The sequence below is a fragment of the Falco rusticolus genome, chromosome 3 (genome assembly GCF_015220075.1).
Source record: "Falco rusticolus isolate bFalRus1 chromosome 3, bFalRus1.pri, whole genome shotgun sequence".
In the NCBI taxonomy this organism is placed as follows: Eukaryota; Metazoa; Chordata; class Aves; order Falconiformes; family Falconidae; genus Falco; species Falco rusticolus.
Genome location: NC_051189.1, coordinates 344,976 through 362,927, shown reverse-complemented (window position 1 = coordinate 362,927; position 17,952 = coordinate 344,976). Strand labels below are relative to the sequence as shown.

Genomic DNA, 17,952 nt, shown 5'->3' with positions numbered 1-17,952 from the left:
GGAAAACTTCCCCAAACAGATTTGGTCACTGCTGTCTTCAATCAGATGTTTTCAACTGAATTTTGGTTCCTGTTCAACTCCTGCTCCCTGAAGGTCCCTTGGAGCAACACACTGCAACTCTGATGGGGGACTGAAAGGAAAATCTTTTCTCTAAGATCTCACGGAGAGGCTCATGGTAGGACAGAAAGCTGCAACGCTAAGAGCACATATACTAGGAGCTTGTAGCTATGATGTCTTGGCTCAGGACAGAGGTGAAACAGTGTGGACGGGCACACTAGGACTCAAACCACCAGCTTTATAAAAGACATCACCTTAGAAATGTCAAGTGTTTTCATAATGGATCTGCTTATGAAACAGAGGCAGGAATAGGGAAAGACTTTTTTGATTTGTTTTCTGAAAATCTGTGCAGCTTAAACATGCAGCCCCTGAGTTTGCATAGAGGCAGGAAAGCAGAGGTAAGGTGATTTCCCCTCAGTTTTCCCCCTTTCGGAAAAATGGGCCCACCCCACTGCAGCTCAAGAACTGTAACTGGCTAAAGCAAAGTGGCTGCCCATGGGAGAGAGAAATCCACTCTTCTTTGCAGGCCAAACCACCAGGTGACCCAAGCTAAAGATACCCACCAGTCGCTATGGTCTACCCTAGGTGTCATGACTGCTGTGCAATCCTAGTCCAACAGGGCAATGAACTCTTCAAACTCACTGTTGTCCAGAGCTGCTGGACCCTGATGCCATACCCGATTAAGGGTCAAAGCGATGTATATATACTGGGTGGCATGAATATGGCCCCCTGCTCATTTTCCACTTCCCAATGGTCCCTGCCTCCAATGTTTCAATGCAAAGTATGGGAGAGTATATACTGGAGGTAATTTTCTCGTGCATCTGCTGACATTTCATGACAACTATTTCCTTTGGAAGAGACTGGGAGGCACTGTAAGTCTATGATGTGTCCTGATGGATCAAACAAGGAAAGAGTCAGATATCATGTATTCTCCTTTAACCTCCACAAGAACTTCCTACAGAGGCATCCTGCTGTCTGATTCTGCTTTCTTTCACCATGGGAAACCATACATAAAGGGAGCAAAATGCAGATTGGATGACATACAATCACTGTACGCTGGCATAAATGATAACACAAGGGTCAGGGAAATACATCAATAAGCTTATGGGTATTCTTCTGTCATGGGTAAAGTGGAGATTAGCAATGCATAGAATACAATTGGGAACCACTTTCTTAACATTCACAAATGCTTTGCTGTTTCACACAGGATACTCACCTGTAGAAAGCCTGATACTGTGAAGAAATATATTTTGCAGATTTCGTAAGATAAAAATGAATGTAACTGCTGAATTCAGAGTTTTCAAACCTGACCACTCTCCAAATTTCCAAAAACTAGGAAAAATATCTTAACTGTATAAATATGTGACTGTGAATAAAAGCCAGTCTTTTAGTTTTACCGTCACAAGGATAACAGGACTCAAGGACTAGTTGATGCAGAGTATGCAAACAACCAAGACATCTTTGACATGAAAGAATACACAAGGAAGCATTAGTAGTCTGAATCCAACGTACAGTTCAGGAAAGACAATTCAAACTTTTCACAAGGCAAAAAAGTCAGTTCAATTTCTGTTTACCAATGACATTGGTAACCTCATGGAAAATGAAATCACATTGCTTGTTTTCTGTTCATTTGCACAAGAATTTCTCAAGTATATATATTCTCATATATATATGAGTATATATAAGAATATAAATGCACACTTAAGATAAGCAAAACAAATCTGGCTTTACCCCAAACACACACTTGTAATAGGATGACTTTCTTACCGGGTTGCATTTTCCAAAGCCCTGGAAAAGGATGAATAATCATCCGTTGAGTGTTCAAGGGAGTAATACCACGTAGCTGCATCTTCAATGAATGAGTTGGAGTCTTCTCCTCCCAGAGAATTTTGCAGAGCCTGATAAAAGGCTGTTTTGCTGTTGGCCCTTCCTTGACTTTCTTCAAATTTCTGAGAACAAAATGCATACATGGAATTCACAAACAAAACCAAGATAGATTTTTAGTGGAACAATACAAGCTCAGATCTCCCTCTGCTGGAACGAGTCCACTCTGCTGTGACCTCTGATTCCTAGGGGAAGTAGGAGACAGTCCTACTTCTGCTTTCCCAGGACTGTCACCAGCCAGCAGTATGGGTTTCCTCAAAACATACTATGGGATTGAATACCTGACCTAGTAAGTCCAAATCACCAGTACCATGCTGCGCAGATGTAGCTCTTACACTACAGAAACCCCACTGGCTCTCACAGAAATAGTCCACATAGACAGTTCTCCACTGTAGGTGTGCCCAATGCTGTCTTTCTGATGAGCTCCCTGAAGGAAAACTAGAGGGGAGAGAAGAAGATATTCCTTTGGAATATTCCAGAATATTTCTCCTTTCCTTTGGAAATTCCAAAAAGCAAACATGCAATATAGTCATTTCATGGCTGTATCACTCTGTCTTTTCTGGAAACACCTACAAAGAAATGTAGCTGCCATAAGGCCTGTAGTTAGGTCCCTTCTGGAATGATATTTGCCTTAGCCCTGGAAAAGAAATCCTCCTACTCCAAATCCCAATCCAAGTAGCAGCCATGATCATTAAACTTCATAACCCCTAGGGACTTTCAGAGTGACCTACAGTGAAATGCCCTTTCCCTGAGATCTGTGGTCTGAAACCTTTCCTGACATAAAGGCATTTTTTCCAGAGCAGAGTGCTCATGTCACTGCAGAATTACTGATAGCAGAGGGACCATCTTCTATGCCAAACTGCCTACCCAATTTTATTTTTACCAAAGCTGAAGACTGCTGGAAGTTTTCAACACATCTTTCTTTGAGGAAGTTTTTTTTATCTTATCAATGCAGACTTTTTTTTTTTTTTTAAGAATTTATTTCAAGTTCAGAAACAGCAACTTCCTGAAAATAAAAGTAACCTGAACTTTCCCGTGGATCAAGTTCTTTCTAAAGAGGGCACTTTGCAGGTGCACAATGGCTGAAATTTGGTATAAGAACTCCAGAAAGATCTAATAAACCACCCATATTATTTTGGGCAGTCAGTCTGATGCAAAACAGGCTAGCATCTGCCCAGTCCAGTTACCATAGATCCTTTACTGAAGATATTATTTTGATGGCCCACAGCTGGTTTTCATCACGCTGCTAGGTCTTTCCACAACCCTATACAGGAAGTACAGAGGGAATAATTACTTTTCAACAGATTCACAGAAATGAAAGATGGAAAATAAGTCCCCGTCTGCTAAGGCTGAGGCCTGTCCTTACTGATGTACTCTAATGCTTTGTGCATTTTCATTCCATGACTTCACAAGGGATTTCAAAACACTACCAAATATCCCAAGGTCCAAAAAGATCTTAGTAATTTTCCTTGTATTTGTAATAAATTCTTCTTGTGCTAGATGTTGGCCCATGCAGTGTGAAAAGAGTCATGTGGTGCCAGTTTTAGTAATACCGCTGTACTTCAAAAAAGGTTTGCAATTCACAGATGACACATCACTTCATGTGCACAAATGCCACATATGAAACTGCATAGCGCACTTGCCTGCAAAATCATTCAGTTTCAAGCCAGCAAGGACACGTATATTTTTCTGCAAGAAATAGAAATGGTCACTGAAGACCTGATTGTACGTTCACAGAATGAAAAAGCAAGCTTTCCGTCAGCTTCAGCACATGTCAGTTCAGGTCCCTACTAACCAGCAGAAGCATTGCTGCTGTCTAATTAGGAATCTCTCATTTGGTGCCTGGGGCTGGTGGATTTGGCTAGCAGTTATGGATAGGAACAGAGGCTTTTCTGTGTCAGTGCAGAGCCCAAGCTTTTATGTGTAAAGCATCCTGTAGAAAGCAACTTCCATGCAATTCTTTCATTTTGTTGTGTGGGGTGTTTTTTTTCAATGGATTTGTTACCTTATTCTAAATTTTTCATGGATACTTAAAACAGAGGGAAAAAGAAGGAGAAAAAACCTTAGGATATTGACTAGGTGCCCTAGAAACTGATCCTTCGCTGTCTCATCCATTACTAAGCATCAAATAAATACTATGGTTGAAAATCACAGAGAAGGAGATGGATCATCATACAACAGCTGAGGGACTTCTTGCCACATGGTTTTGCAGATGCCAAAATTGGGAAAGATGAAGTTTAATGAACAAGTTTTTGAATTAAAAAGAAAATAAACAAATAAATTAGGTGATGGTTATTAAATACAGAAAGACCAATTCAGGCTAGGAAGCCTCTGAGCTGCAAACTGCTCGAGGTTTGGAGAGCATTTAGCAGAAGTCTCAGATTTGCTTACCCTGTTCTGACAAACAGCCGCCTTAGCCACTGCTGAAAACAGCATTCTGTGCTAAACGGACCCTTGAGCTGACTCAGTGCGGTCAGTCTTAGGTTTTTACTGTGTCTATGTACTAGTTTCTGTTATCTTCAAAATGCCCCAAAAATTCTGGTGACCTTTCTCAGCAGTCATTGATAATAGAGTGGGGTCCCTGAGACATGTTGAGTCAGATGAAAAAGAATTCAACAGGCAGAGGTGGATGAGAAACAGGACTGGCATTTGTAAGATGTTTTGAGATTTTTCATCCCAATCAGCACTAAAATAGCAACGATCTGAAACAGGATTTCTCAAGTGTTGCTTTGGCTACAATATAATATAATCTAAGTATTTGACTTTAACATAATAGCACAAAATCAAGCAATACTTACAAAATACTTGCAAAACCTTTAAATAAACCCCATGAAACATTAAAAAGGCAAAGCATTTTAACTTTCCAGAAATTGATTCAATTTGACCAATTTTCCATGTCCAACAAATGTTTCCCATTAGAAAATATATGACCAAGGAACAATTTTCAAATAGGAGTAGATACAACAGCTGCTACCAGATTAATAGAAACAGCTGCATGTTATGTAAAATAATTTACATTCTGCTAACTTTTAAAGCAGTATTAGCAACTGACCTCAGAGTTATAGCAGAGTTTTCAACTTTTTTTCGAAGGTAAGTAAGAAAATAATTAAAGACAGCAGGTGCACCACTTTCTATTGTTCTGGTGATACAAAGCGGTCATAAACATTGCCTAAATAAGGAGTTAAATAATGTTTACTGCTCTTGTTGCTGCTGAATAGCTGCTGGAGTATGTGAATTAGTCTGGTCCAGAGTTTTATTTAAAAAGAAATTGTAGCAGTAGGTAGACCAAATGTTTACATCTTCCAAGCGGCAAAATGTACTTTTCTGACAAACTGGAATATCGATAACACTAGCAGAGTACATACAGATAATAGCATCACAGAATCATATAAAGATTTGGGTTGGAAGGGACCTTAAAGAACACCTAGTTCTAACCCCCCTGCCATGGGCAGGGACACCTTCCACCAGACCAGGGTGCCCCCAGCCCTGTCCAGCCTGGCCTTGAGCACTGCCAGGGATGGGGCACCCACAGCTTCCATGGGCAGCCTGGGCCAGTGTCTCACCACTGGGGTGAAGTGATTCATAGTGAAGAAGAATTTCTTCCTAATGTCTAATCTGAATCTACTCTTTTTCAGTTTAAAGCCACTCCTTTCTGTCCTATCACCACATGCCCTTGTATACAGTCCCTCTCCAGCTTTCTTGTAACCCCCTTTAGGTACTGGGAGCTGCTCTAAGGTCTCCCCGGAGCCTTCCCTTCTCCAGGCTGAACAACCCCAGCTCTCTCAGCCTGTCTTCACAGGAGAGGGGCTCCAGCCCTCTGATCACCTTCGTGGCCCTTCTCTGGACCCACTCCAGCAGGTCCATGTCCTTCTTATGTTGAGGCCCCAGAGGTGAACACAGTACTGCAGGTCAGGTCTGACCAGAGCAGAGGAGAGAGACACATCTTAGGTCTTAAATGGCTTTTGATAAACGTCACAAAAGATGGTGAAAGAGCTGCCAGCCATGCAGCAGTCTTTCAAGGATTCCAGCTAGTTTCAAGATGAAGTCAAGAGCTGATATTGTCCCATTCTCCTCACTGATGGCACTTATCAGGACGCTACTCCCCCGGTCATCACAATTAATATACACATATCTGCCATCTGTTGTATGTTGCTGAATACATTTATCCATAAAGATACTAACTGACTGTAATGTTGTGCAGGATGGAAATTCTGGTCTGCATAGATCCAGTTGCTTACATGAGGTAAATATATTTCTGTCTCTCCACTCCCCTATGTCCTGGTTCTGGGTTCTGCAGCCAGTTAGATTTTTACTGAAGAGGGAAAGAAAAGGAAAGAAAACACATAAGGTACAACCTTAGTCTTCCAAATAAAAAGAAAGTTAACAATCCTTGCAATGTGGAGATTACATAGTAGGCACAGAACGTATGGAGGATATGAACAGGGCTATACTGACTTAGATGGATATACACGTAAACACAGATATAGAGCAGCATGAGTGAATCCATATATTTAATGCCAGTAGGAACCATTACATCCTCCCACTTGAGCATCATACATAGCACAGGGACAAAATTTTGTCCACTTGAGAATTGAAATCAATATTTTTAGAGGTTTCTGCTCAACTGCCCTAATCTATGGCTGCTCAGAGCGAATATCCCTGAAGGTCTGCCACGGGAATTGTAGTTAATGGGTTCAGCTTAACTGTTCCATATGCCACATAATAGTGCGCTATGGTACCACTTGCCATTCCCTTAAAAAAACTCTGCTTTGTTCTTCAATTAGTTTCAGCTGTCTGATGGCTGTGCTGGGGATGAGTGTGAAGTGCTCCAGGAAGTGGCAAATCTGTCTCAGTTCACATGAATAAGCATTCAAGTCAACACCATAAAATGGTCATTTCCATAGGCAAGACGTTGAGCACGAATGTTCAGCGTACTCTCTGCTGCATCACTAAGAGACTTTAGCCTTTAACTGTAAACAAATCGAACATAAACGTCTTGCTAGCACATAAGTGGTGCCTTCTGCCTTTCTATTTCGTTTTTAATAGTAAAGGCCTCAACAGGCATAAGCGCAGTGTTGCAGTGGAAGTGTGGAGACACCAAACAAACCCAAATGCCAGTAAGCCCTCACAGAACAACATGAAGCCAACAAGTTTTACCACCTTCAGGTCTGGTTTCAGTCTAGAGGTTTCACTCTCACTCCCAAGACTCAACTGCTAAGAGTTTATAAAACTTGCATACAAATCCAGTCTAAGGTGATAAGAATTGCATCATGTCTCAAGCTTGCTTGTATCCAAATAGCTGTGTCTCCTCACCATTTACAAGATCAGTATTAATAGAGCAAGACCGGAATTAATAGAACAAGAGCTTGCCAGAACAATTTGTTCTGAATTTGCCAGAACAGCTGTTCACAGGAACTGGTGGAACAAGTCAGCAGGGGTTAAGTTTTTCTATTCCCACCCTTTCCCTCTGACTACACTGAAGTCATCCTAAAGGAGATGGAAATGAAGGTCTTTGCCAATTCCATACACTTGCCACAAGACTTTTCAGCCGTGCCCTTTATCTACCCAAATACCTGCTTGATTCTTCTCTCTACAGAGATGGAGCACATCCACGGATTCATTTTCACCCCAGGGAGGTGTCCCCTCACTGTAGGACAGATTTTATATGTTTGAATGTGGTTGAATCAGAGGCAAGCTAGGAACTATGTCTTGGTTCTCCTAGTTGAGTCCAGTGCTTTCTCCACCAGCTAAGCCCTCCCACCTTCCTTTAGTATATCAGTAAAACCAGCTTTGGGTTTTCCCAAAAGATACAAGTCAGATCTGCCTCACGGGAATCCTTAAAATGAATAAAGTAGAAGGGTGGGATGCTGTGTGAGTTGTCTAAAATCCTTCTTCTAGGTCTATTGTGGGGAGAAGACAGTTAGCACAGATCAAAGATCCCTTATGACACAATGACAGAGGAAACGGGGCACAGACTTCTCAGTAACAATCACCACCTGCACCAGGTTCTGCCACTGTTGTCTGTGGCCTGCTAAGGACTTTGTCATCTGATTTTGACTGCAACCATGCATGGTCATGGCTATGACATAGAAATGCTCTTGAGGACCGGGAAAATGCATGTTCTTAAATAGCTTAGTGACAGAGGAAGCATTGCAGTTCCCCAGCAATTAATACACCAACTACCTGGACAAGGAAGAAATCAGGAAAGTTTAACCTTGCGGCAGGTCTTTGAGAAAACAACCTGAAGGCAGGAATACAGATTGGGCAAAACAGTCATATTCCCTCAAGCTCTAAAAACCTGAAGACACAGGAAAATAGAAGGAGGAAAATGTGAAAATAGAGAAAATAAAATATAAACTTCTACCACGAACATTATGAATTTTCTGGAACAGAGATGGAATCTGATTTACAGCAGTAGCACCAAGTAAGGTAGGTACTATTATAATAGCTAGTAAAGAAGTTAACTATCCTTCTAAGTAAGGATAGTTAAACCCTTGCCAAAGGAGGTCAGAAGACCTCCAACAGCAAATTTTAAAACAGGTCTCTCAGGTTGAGGCAGATACAACCATTTCTTAGGGCTGTTACACCAGCTTTCCAAGTCCCCTTCCAATCTTATTTTCTACAAGCCTTTAAATAAAGAATATATTCCAGATTTTCTTTTTAGAAGGGTAACATTTTACTACTGAGCTCTCAGTTACAAGTGCTTTTTCTTTTCATTTCAACCTGACAATGCTGGCTCTTGGCACTTGTGGTTTTCATTAGCACCGTGATTTGTTGCATAATTTCTAATACACCATGGAATTTCATTTCAGTTTTTCAGAAAACTGTCATATATAGAAACAGTGGTAAAGGAAATAATGTCACTGCCTAGACTTCCTAACATGACCTGTAATGATTTTACTGAGGTTTATTGCCCTCCCACAGGGTCTGGATCATTGTCTGCAGGCCTCCAGCATCACAGTCTATTTCCTATGTCTGACTTCCCCTTTTAATTGATTCCAAAAGAGGAAGATACATGAAATAAGTGCAGGAAACTTCTCTTGGAGACTAAACAAGCAATATGAACTTTGTTGAGGTGGGTCAAAAAGCCTTCTTTCAAAGGCGTAATTTTGTCATTAACTCTGAAGTAAATCGGTCTGTGTGTTACTGGCTACCAGCAGAAAGAAGCTAGGATTGACCTTTCACTGCCTCCTAAAAGATTAAGTCCACCCTGGAACCTTTAATTTAATTTGGCAACATTAAACAGGGAAGTGCAATTTTATCCATCATAGAGAAGGACAAATGAACTTTAAAAGGCTGATAAGCTGTCTCAGTGCAAGAGGTTCACAAGAAGATATAATATCCCTCTATTAGACCTTCATGTTTTTGAGGACTTTTATGTCCAAACGACAGCATGGACACGATTCTTTTCCATTTCACCAGTTTGTGCCCTGGAACATTAGCCTATACATCAGGCCAGTGCTATTCTTAGTCATAGCTAGTCCACCTTCAGAATCATCTTTACAAGAAAAGCTACTTCTTAAAGGTAACAGAGAAAAAATCTTGCCACAAAAAAAAAAAAAAAAAAAAAAAAAAAAGAGTTGGCATGGAAAAGACTGACAGCCTTGCTGCACAGTGAAGAACCTCATAACCAGGTTATGAGCTTGCTTTCTTCTTTGTGAGATACAACTGAGATTGCAATATAATTTTAGAAACATTAAAACATGCTGCTGCTTATTAATACATGCTAAATCATTGCTGATCTCTTACTTTTTCATATCTCTCCCAGTAATGTTAATCAACAAATATAATAATGCCATTAACCAGCATAAACTGGACTTGCTGGAGATGGACAATGCTTTTGCATATTTGCATGTAATATAATTCATAAATTGTAGAAACCAAAAAGCATCTGTCCTGGCTGCATATGATTACTGTCATCGCTGTAAGAATAGTAATACCATCAGTTCATTAACAGTGAGTCTCATCCTACCTTAATTGCCTTAGCTCTGCTGATCAGCCCGTCTTGCTGAGCACTTCCAATGAGCAGATCTACCTTCCAAAGCTGAGGGCGCTGCAGGGCTTTGGCTAGAGGTTCCCGAAGGTAAATCCCATCCCTCACGGGACCCCAGTACTGGAACGGGCCACTTATAGCTAGGAGCTAGGTTAGGAAAAGAGTAATAATAGTACAGTTAAATTAGCTTACCCATGTCATTTCCATTTTATTTATGCGTCAGACAACTGAGTTCATAGCCTTCAAGTGAACAAGTGATCAGTTAATGGAAGTGTAAACGCATCACTGACAGGAAACAATGCTTTTGTTGGCAGTTTCAGTAGGCAAAACAAGCTGAATAAGCCAAGAGAATTGGTGGTCTTACAGTAATAAAAATCTTGTTTTATAACAATATAAAAATATTAGGGATTTGCTCTATGCTAATCCTGATGGGAAAATGTATTGCCAGTGGGTGTTTTAATCTGTGGGTAAAGGAGCCATCTCTAGAATTGTTTATACTGCAGCTTTCACAAGCCTCGCACTTAAGAGACAGGGCACAGACATCCCTCCCCACTTCCTTTTCTGCAAAAATACAGCTACTGAAGCTACAGACATTTGATTCTCCTCTAGAGCAACACCCAGGGGCAGATGAGAAGGTACTGAAAGAAGACAAAACCTGTATTTAGATTAATTTTGGAAGACATGGTCAAAGCATGTAAAAGGAACTTAGTCTAAAGGAGAATCAAGTTGTGAGTATTCATAGGTGGATGTCATGGACATCAGCATCACTCCACCAAAGCTAGGTCAGTTCTTCTTTCATGAGAATTCAGCCCAATTTATTTTCTAAGTCTCGTCACAGCTTCATGTAAATGGAAACTTTTTTATTCCTAGCTAATGTCATATATTTTGCTACCATGTACCTTAGTCTGTGCATCATTGAGGACACGAGCAGGCAACTGGCGGAGGCAGGCTACAATTTCCTCACTGGTGGATGAAGGGCATCCCACATCTTCAGCCAGGACTGCTGCTTGGGTCTGCGCTCTCCTCATAGTAATAATGGATGCCGGAGAAAAAGCTGAACCTCCCTAAAAAAGAAAGACAGTACCAGTCAGCACAAGCTGTCAAAACACTTGGTCCCCTAGTGCAGGTAAAAAAAGATGAGAAGCAAAACCTGCCCAGTTACAGGATATAAACCACCAGTATTTAAACCATAAGAAGCAAGTTCTAATGATCAAAGCAAACAGGAGACGCATAGGTTTGGCCATTACTAACTCTGCCATGGTTATTTTGGAAGACCTCTGAAAAGTGTCTGCATTATGTCTATAACTAAATTATAAATCTTTCTGAAAACTTTGCTGGAGAGAGAAATGTTCAGACAAGATTCAGGCTAAACCAAGTTGCAGAAGATCAGCCAGAGCCAGAGCACATCAAAATCAGAGCACAGGCTACAGTCCCATCTCTATCTCAGACTGTGTTTCTTTCCTACAGCTGTGCCAACATGGAAAATGTCCTCACCAAGAAAAGATGGTACAACACAGTTGAGTAACCATGACAACTATTTATTGAAAATGCAGATAAATTAACCTAAATCTGATAAGATCTGACCTAGAACAGAAAGGCTGGAATAGCTCTGACATGGTTCAAATGACTAATTTCCCAATGTTTACATCAGTTTACTATAATAACTGCTAAGATTAGCTTCTGTTTTCTAAAAAATATCCAAACACTAGATGCATGACATGAAAGACTCCAACTTCAACTGATTAACTTATTCAATTGATAAACTTAACTTCTTACTGAATTTGCTCAAAGCATAACTACAAATCTGAAAAAGCATAAAACCAGGAGCAAGATAAAAAAGAAACAGAAAACAAACAGCAAAACCATAATTTGAAATTGTCTCTATTCTTTGAGCTCAAAGAACTCTCTGCAGCCCTGGCCAGCACCCAGGGCATTTATTATATTTCAGACAAGCAGATCCATTGAGACTAACAGCATACCGTTGCTCACAACTGGAGAAATTGGATTCAAAAAATAATTAGAAAGAGTTTATTGTTTGGATGTACAGACAGTCTTTTTAGTTCACTGTATGTAGAATTTCCAGTGCTACTACCTTCCTGAAAGTTTCTCTTTCCTTAAGGAAAGAGATCACCTTAAGGGATCTGGAAAACAAGCACTGTTATTAGCTTAATAACTGAGATGCAGATGGCTGCAGATAAGCAAAGGAAAAGCTAAGACTGTCAATCCTGGGGCACTAGAAGAGCCATCTCTGGTTTTAAGAGGGCAGAAGAACTAATGAATTAAAAATAAACACCACATGGTCTTATTCCTCACTTCTGTCCTCAATTTAGATGAGAACTTGAGTGAGCAATGGGCTTTATCTTCACATGGGCTTTGCGGTGGCCTATTTTGTGTTTGTAAGGCATCATATTTGGCAGCTGCTGACTAGGTGCACTGACTCAGTTGGTCATTAGAGAGAAAGAAAAATATCCTTAATGAGAGTATCTCTGTGTGTGGGTGTGTCCCCAGGATGAAAAATGAGAACCTTCAGAAGAGTATGTTCGCCAGAACTAGGATGAGTGAAACTAGAAAAGGCATAGCATGGCATGCCAGCTTCCCTCGAAAAGAGTAGCTTCCTGGCTTTTCATTTGGAGCAAGGAATTATGTGCCTCCTTGGTACAGCAGAGAAATCAAATCTAGGATTGCACAATATTTATCCACCGATCTGGCAAACATATTCTTGAACATCAGATCTGAACATGCTCAGCATGTTTTATCAAGTATCCAGCAACCCTAAATGGCATTAATTTAAAACAAAACTAAACAAAACCATAAAAATTTGAAGGGCTTCAGTTTCCCAAATTCTGAAAGTTTCAGAAATTTTGAAAGTGGCATTTTCTGTGGAACTTCTGAAGTTGCCTTATTAAAAGGCTAAATTTGGTACAGAAAAGAGAGTACTGAGATCAGATGACATACAGAATCCAGAAATTCACTGGGACCAAGCAAAACATCCCCATGTGTGCTTGATTTTGAACATACCTCCTCCCAGGGATTGTAAAAGCTGTGCAAAGTTCCCCTTTTTCTGAGATCTCTACAAACTGAAAAGCTGCCCTTGGGTCAACTACTGACTCAAACAGCAATTGCAAAAGGTTCTGGGTAGAAGTGTCCCACAAGTCTGCTCTGCGGTGGGAGAGCTAAAAGCCTGGACAACAGGCAAATCCAGTCACAGCACTGGATATACATGGGCTGGCATTAGAAACAGTCCAAGCCTGACAAGTAAAAGAAAAACCCAAAACTTCTGCAAATACATTTGTGAGGCGAGGAGAGTTCTTGTTTGGAGCCTTACTCAGGCTGTGGATATTTACTCTTCTTTGCATGAGTGATCAGAACAGGTTTGTGTGCTCCTCTTCATTCTGCTTTTTTCGTCTATTTTCCATGGTAATGGCCACTTCCTCAGTTTGCTTTTTTTGATAACATCCGCATTCAGGAAGCATGTCTTGTGTTTGGGGTTTGAAAGAGATGTGGTGTCCGCTACTGTTACTCATGTTTAATTTTTATTGGGACTGGAAGTGGGTGATAGAGGAACTTGGGGAATGATTCGAGCAGTATTTGGAAGCAATACCGTTACATTCCCTCCCCTGGTGCATTTGAAAGGTGTTCCAGGCTTTGGAAGCAAGGCTCCTCTTACCACAGAACTTCAGCAAGCAAAACTGTACCAGTTCTCTGTTTTTCACATTCACATCATAATTCAGGCTCATTGTTTCCTCATTCTCACCAAAAAAACCTCATGAACAAATAAGTGAGAGCAGAAGCTGGAGACTGCCCAGAATTAAATTTCTTCCTTTTTGAGCCTGCAGTTTTCATATTAAAAAGAAATCTTCCGTAAACGCTGTAGCCACATTAGAGACAGGCTCAGGGCACAGAGGATAACATGGCTATTCTCAGCACTTCCCTCTTTCCCTATAAAACTATAATTTGTTTGTGTGATTAGTCCCAGCAACCAGCAATGAAGGAATTGCGTGCTTTAAAAAATAGGACTATTCAGGCAGAAGCAGAGATAGTGGAGGTACTGTTCATTTCCATTACATGACACCTATATTACCACCAACATGGCAGAATCATGAATCAGGAAAGCAAAAATCATGAGATCAGCTCAAAAATAACAAACACTGTGTTCTTTTTTTCAGTCCTCTTTTTTTTAATTTGCCCGGAATTCTCCTGTACCTATAAACACAAGAGCTAAAAAATTCACCTGTAAAACTAACAGTTCTGATCTTCAGATAATCCTGCATAGGAGTTTTTAGAAAGCAAACCTGTAAACAATATGAGATATGTTCACAACAAAATTGCGAACATCAGCTGTCTTGCTGTCACAGGGTATTTCCTATCTCAGCATCATTTAGAGGGGCTTGAGAGGGAACTGAAGCCACACGCAGCTCTTGTCTCAGCTGTCCTTACGGATTGACCTGCTGTCATCGAAGGAAGTTCCAGTGACATTTTTGACAATGACCCAGATGAAAGCATTCAGCACCGAACTGCCGGGAAGACGTGGCTGCAGCCGCGTTGCACAATCTTTATCAGCAGCGTTACACGGTCCTAAATTCATCCGACCAGTGGGAACATCACAATGTTGGGCAACCGCAGAGATTCCCCCCCAGCCCGCGGCGCCCCCGGCCCGCGGAGCCCCCGGGGGAGCAGCTCCCCCCCCGCAGCCCGGGCAGGGCCCCCCCCGGGGCAGGGGGTGCCCGCAGGGGGCTGTGACCCGCGGGCAGCGGCGCCGGGGCAGCTCCGGGCAGGGCCTGTGGCCCCGCGGGGAGGAGCCCGGGCTGGGGCCGGGCTGGGGCAGGGCCTGTGCCCCCGGGGGCGGGGGGGCTGGGGCCGGCTGGGCCGGGGGGGCTGCGCCCGCGGGGGGGACACGCTGCGGCAGGGAAAGAGAGGAACGAGGAGCGGGGGAGACAAGGAGCGAGAAGCTGAGCGCGGCCCTCAGTGCCCGTAGCCCTGTGCTGCTGCTGGGAGGGGGCAGGGACGGGCAGGAGCCGAGCTGCGCCCGGGGAGAAGGGAGCGCTGCGGAAGGTGCTTTGAGGGTCGGGTTTATTTCTCACTGGCCCGCTCTGACTTTCCCCGGGGCAGACCTGGGTTGTGCCTGTGACGGTCACTGGGGAGCGATCTCTCCCTGCCCCCACCCCGACCCACGGGCCTGTCGTTACATTCTCTGCCCCCTGCCCGGCTGAGGAGGGCAGGGACAGAGCGGGCAGGGGGGCACCTGCCCTCCGGCATGGCCAGCCCGCCGCAGGACTGTTACGGTAAATTGTACCTCTGTCTCCCAACATACCTGGAAAAGACAATTGCCACAGAGGCTGCTGCGCTCAATGTCTTTTAATTCCTCATTTACTCTGGAAACTCGCGTTTTGCAAAGTTTTTCAAAACTGATTCACAACAGATCTAAAGATTTGAAACTTCACTGCAGCCAGTCTTGCAATCAGTCACTCTGTAAACCCCAAACCTCCTTCCTCTCCTCACATCGTGACCTCTTGTTTTTCCAACCTGATTTGAAACTGAAAACCCTGATTGAGCCTTGTTTGTCTCTTCGACACGTGCACTCCCTCCAAATGAATGCCATTACTCTGATGGCTGCGAGGCTGCAGACTGCTTTGGAAGCAGGCTTTCTGTCTGCCCAGCAGCATCCTATAGAAAATACAAACAGCAGTAACAGTAACACCACCCAAAAAGTAAGATCAAAAAATTTCTAATGAGAACAGTCAAACCAATGAAATGTCCTGATAACTCTATTCCCCAAAAGAGCCACCTGTACAGCAATATTTTATTTGCTAAAGATAGGCGCTCTGCAAGCTCAGATGCATTCAGTTCCCAGCCAGAAGTATCGTCAGACCATCTGGTTTGACCTCCGGGATAGCCAAGGCTCTGACAATACCCTGACTGCTGAGCTCAAGGGTTTCCTACCGCTTGAAACATGGCTTGTGTTTTACTAAAGCCCAATACTGCATAAAGTGTTTAAGCTGGTCTCAGAGACACCAAGAAATGGATACTGGATACTGCGTCTTCTCCTTTGCAGTTTGTGCCTGAAGATAATCACTTCACTGATGGAAAACTGCACTTCTGTGTGAGGGCGTCTTCAGTTTCAGTTAATGCCAGATTAAAGAGACTGGTTATATCCTGGTTTTTCTCCCTGCAGAAGTAAGCAAGCTGCAACTAAGTGACCACTAACTCTCCTTTCCAATTAGCTTAACAGATCATTTTCTAAAAGACTGGATTTAAAACACTTTCAGAAGTTGTTTTCAGTTCGAAGCCTTTTTTTGTTTGTTTTTCCTTGCAGGGTTGTTTTTCAGTATCCTGCATTGCTTCTCCTTAGACATTTAATTCTGCATAGTGGCAAGTGCTTACAGCACACTGGGGTTGTGGGGCTCTGTGTGAAGAAATCAATGTAATTTTCCCAGGCTTTCCAACAAAGTCTGTCTTCAAGAACATGGAGGAGAAATCCTTGGGACCAACTTAGGGAGTCCGTGCCACAGCTAAGAAACTATGTGGCAGACACGTGGCAAACACTAGCACACGAAGTATAGCAGGGAATTGGTAGATCAGCCCAGCAATGGAAAGGGAGACTGAGATATAAACATTTTTCCCTCCATAACCATCTACTGGAACTGTGATTTCCAGATAAAAATGGGGGAAAGGGAAGAGTCCTCTCTCCTCTATAAATAACATTTTGAAGAAGGAAAATTTCTGTTCTATATATGAGACTTGGCAAATCCCTCTTTGCTCGAATCAAAGGCAGTCCTGCAAGTGCAATGTCCATCTCTCGAGTGACTCGCTGACTGCCTGTATCAGGTTAGTAACTTGAATAACAGTTTAAGATGTTATATAAAGCTCCACTTCATTAATGTCAAAACTTTCTTCCATTTAGATGTAAACATTACCTTATCAATTATCTTATTGTTTAAAACAAATTATTAGCTGAATGTACTGAAAGGGTAAACTGGTTCTCACCATGGCACAAGAGTGAATAACCATTAGAAACAGGCAGAAATGGCATGGAAATGGAGAATTTTGTTTACCTCCCTCCACTGCGAATGCATCTGTTCTTCTACAAGCATGGTACAAACCACAGCTGAGACTTATTGTTTCCAGTGGAGCATGTTCTACCAAGCAAATCCAACCTCTTCTTCAGTGTGACCAATCTTTCCTGTTCTGTCTGAGGCCTGCCCCATTCATGAGTGCATCTTAGGATGTAATCTTACTTCTTGTAAAGGCACAAAAACCATCAGAGCCAATCTAAGGCAGATATTGGTGAGAAGGATCAGAAAAAGGCAGAGCTCTGCCACTGCCTGTTCCCACACATGGTACAGATATCCCCCAACCCGCTATCTTTTAGTAATTCCAAAGACATTGTGCATCTGATTTGTGAATGCCATTAAGGAACTTGCATGACACACCTCCGTGATTTGAAGAAAGCAATAAGGTCTTAAACAAAATGTAACTGGTACGATAATCATGGAGCGTTATGGTACAACCAGCTCCCCAGAGCACTGGCTGTAGCGCTGTCATGGGTCTGTGTTATAAGCTGATTTGCTTATCAAGCTCCCTAATACTTTCCTGTCCCTTCAAAGTGAGGATTGCTAGTGCAGCCCATCAAAGAGAAAGGATATTCTCCTGAAATTACCATAGCTCCAAGTTTTGGCACAGCTTTGGGAATTTGACCAGTGTCTCCTGGTTCCAGTAACGCTTACACAACAGCTCCCACACTTGTCAACTTTTAGTTTTCATCATCAAATAGATGGGCATTACAATGAACATTACAACTCAGAGCTACTCTGGTGTGAAGTAGGAACTCTGTTCGGGTTTGCTGGGTCTTCTAGTCTTTTTTTCTTTTTTTCTCTTTTTTTGTTTGTTTTGGGTTGGGTTTTGGGAGTTCTTTTTTTTTTCAATGTTACTATACAAAATTAGGTATATAAGCTTTTCAGATCACATCTTGATTATAAAAGCAAAAGGGCAAACTTTAATAAATCACTTTGACTTCTACA

The 17,952-nt window shown here is 42.1% G+C and overlaps 1 protein-coding gene across 1 annotated transcript in view; it reads right to left on the bottom strand.

The window, feature by feature from the left end:
- The window catches only part of TG (thyroglobulin), a 160,551-nt gene that overhangs the window by 19,907 nt on the left and 122,692 nt on the right, over nt 1-17,952 (bottom strand). The window contains exons 42-44 of the mRNA XM_037378935.1: nt 10,834-10,998; nt 9,914-10,081; nt 1,825-2,006 (exon numbers count right to left, since the gene is read on the bottom strand). Of these exons, the coding sequence (XP_037234832.1) occupies nt 1,825-2,006; nt 9,914-10,081; nt 10,834-10,998 (515 nt within the window). The remainder of the gene's footprint in view (nt 1-1,824; nt 2,007-9,913; nt 10,082-10,833; nt 10,999-17,952) is intronic.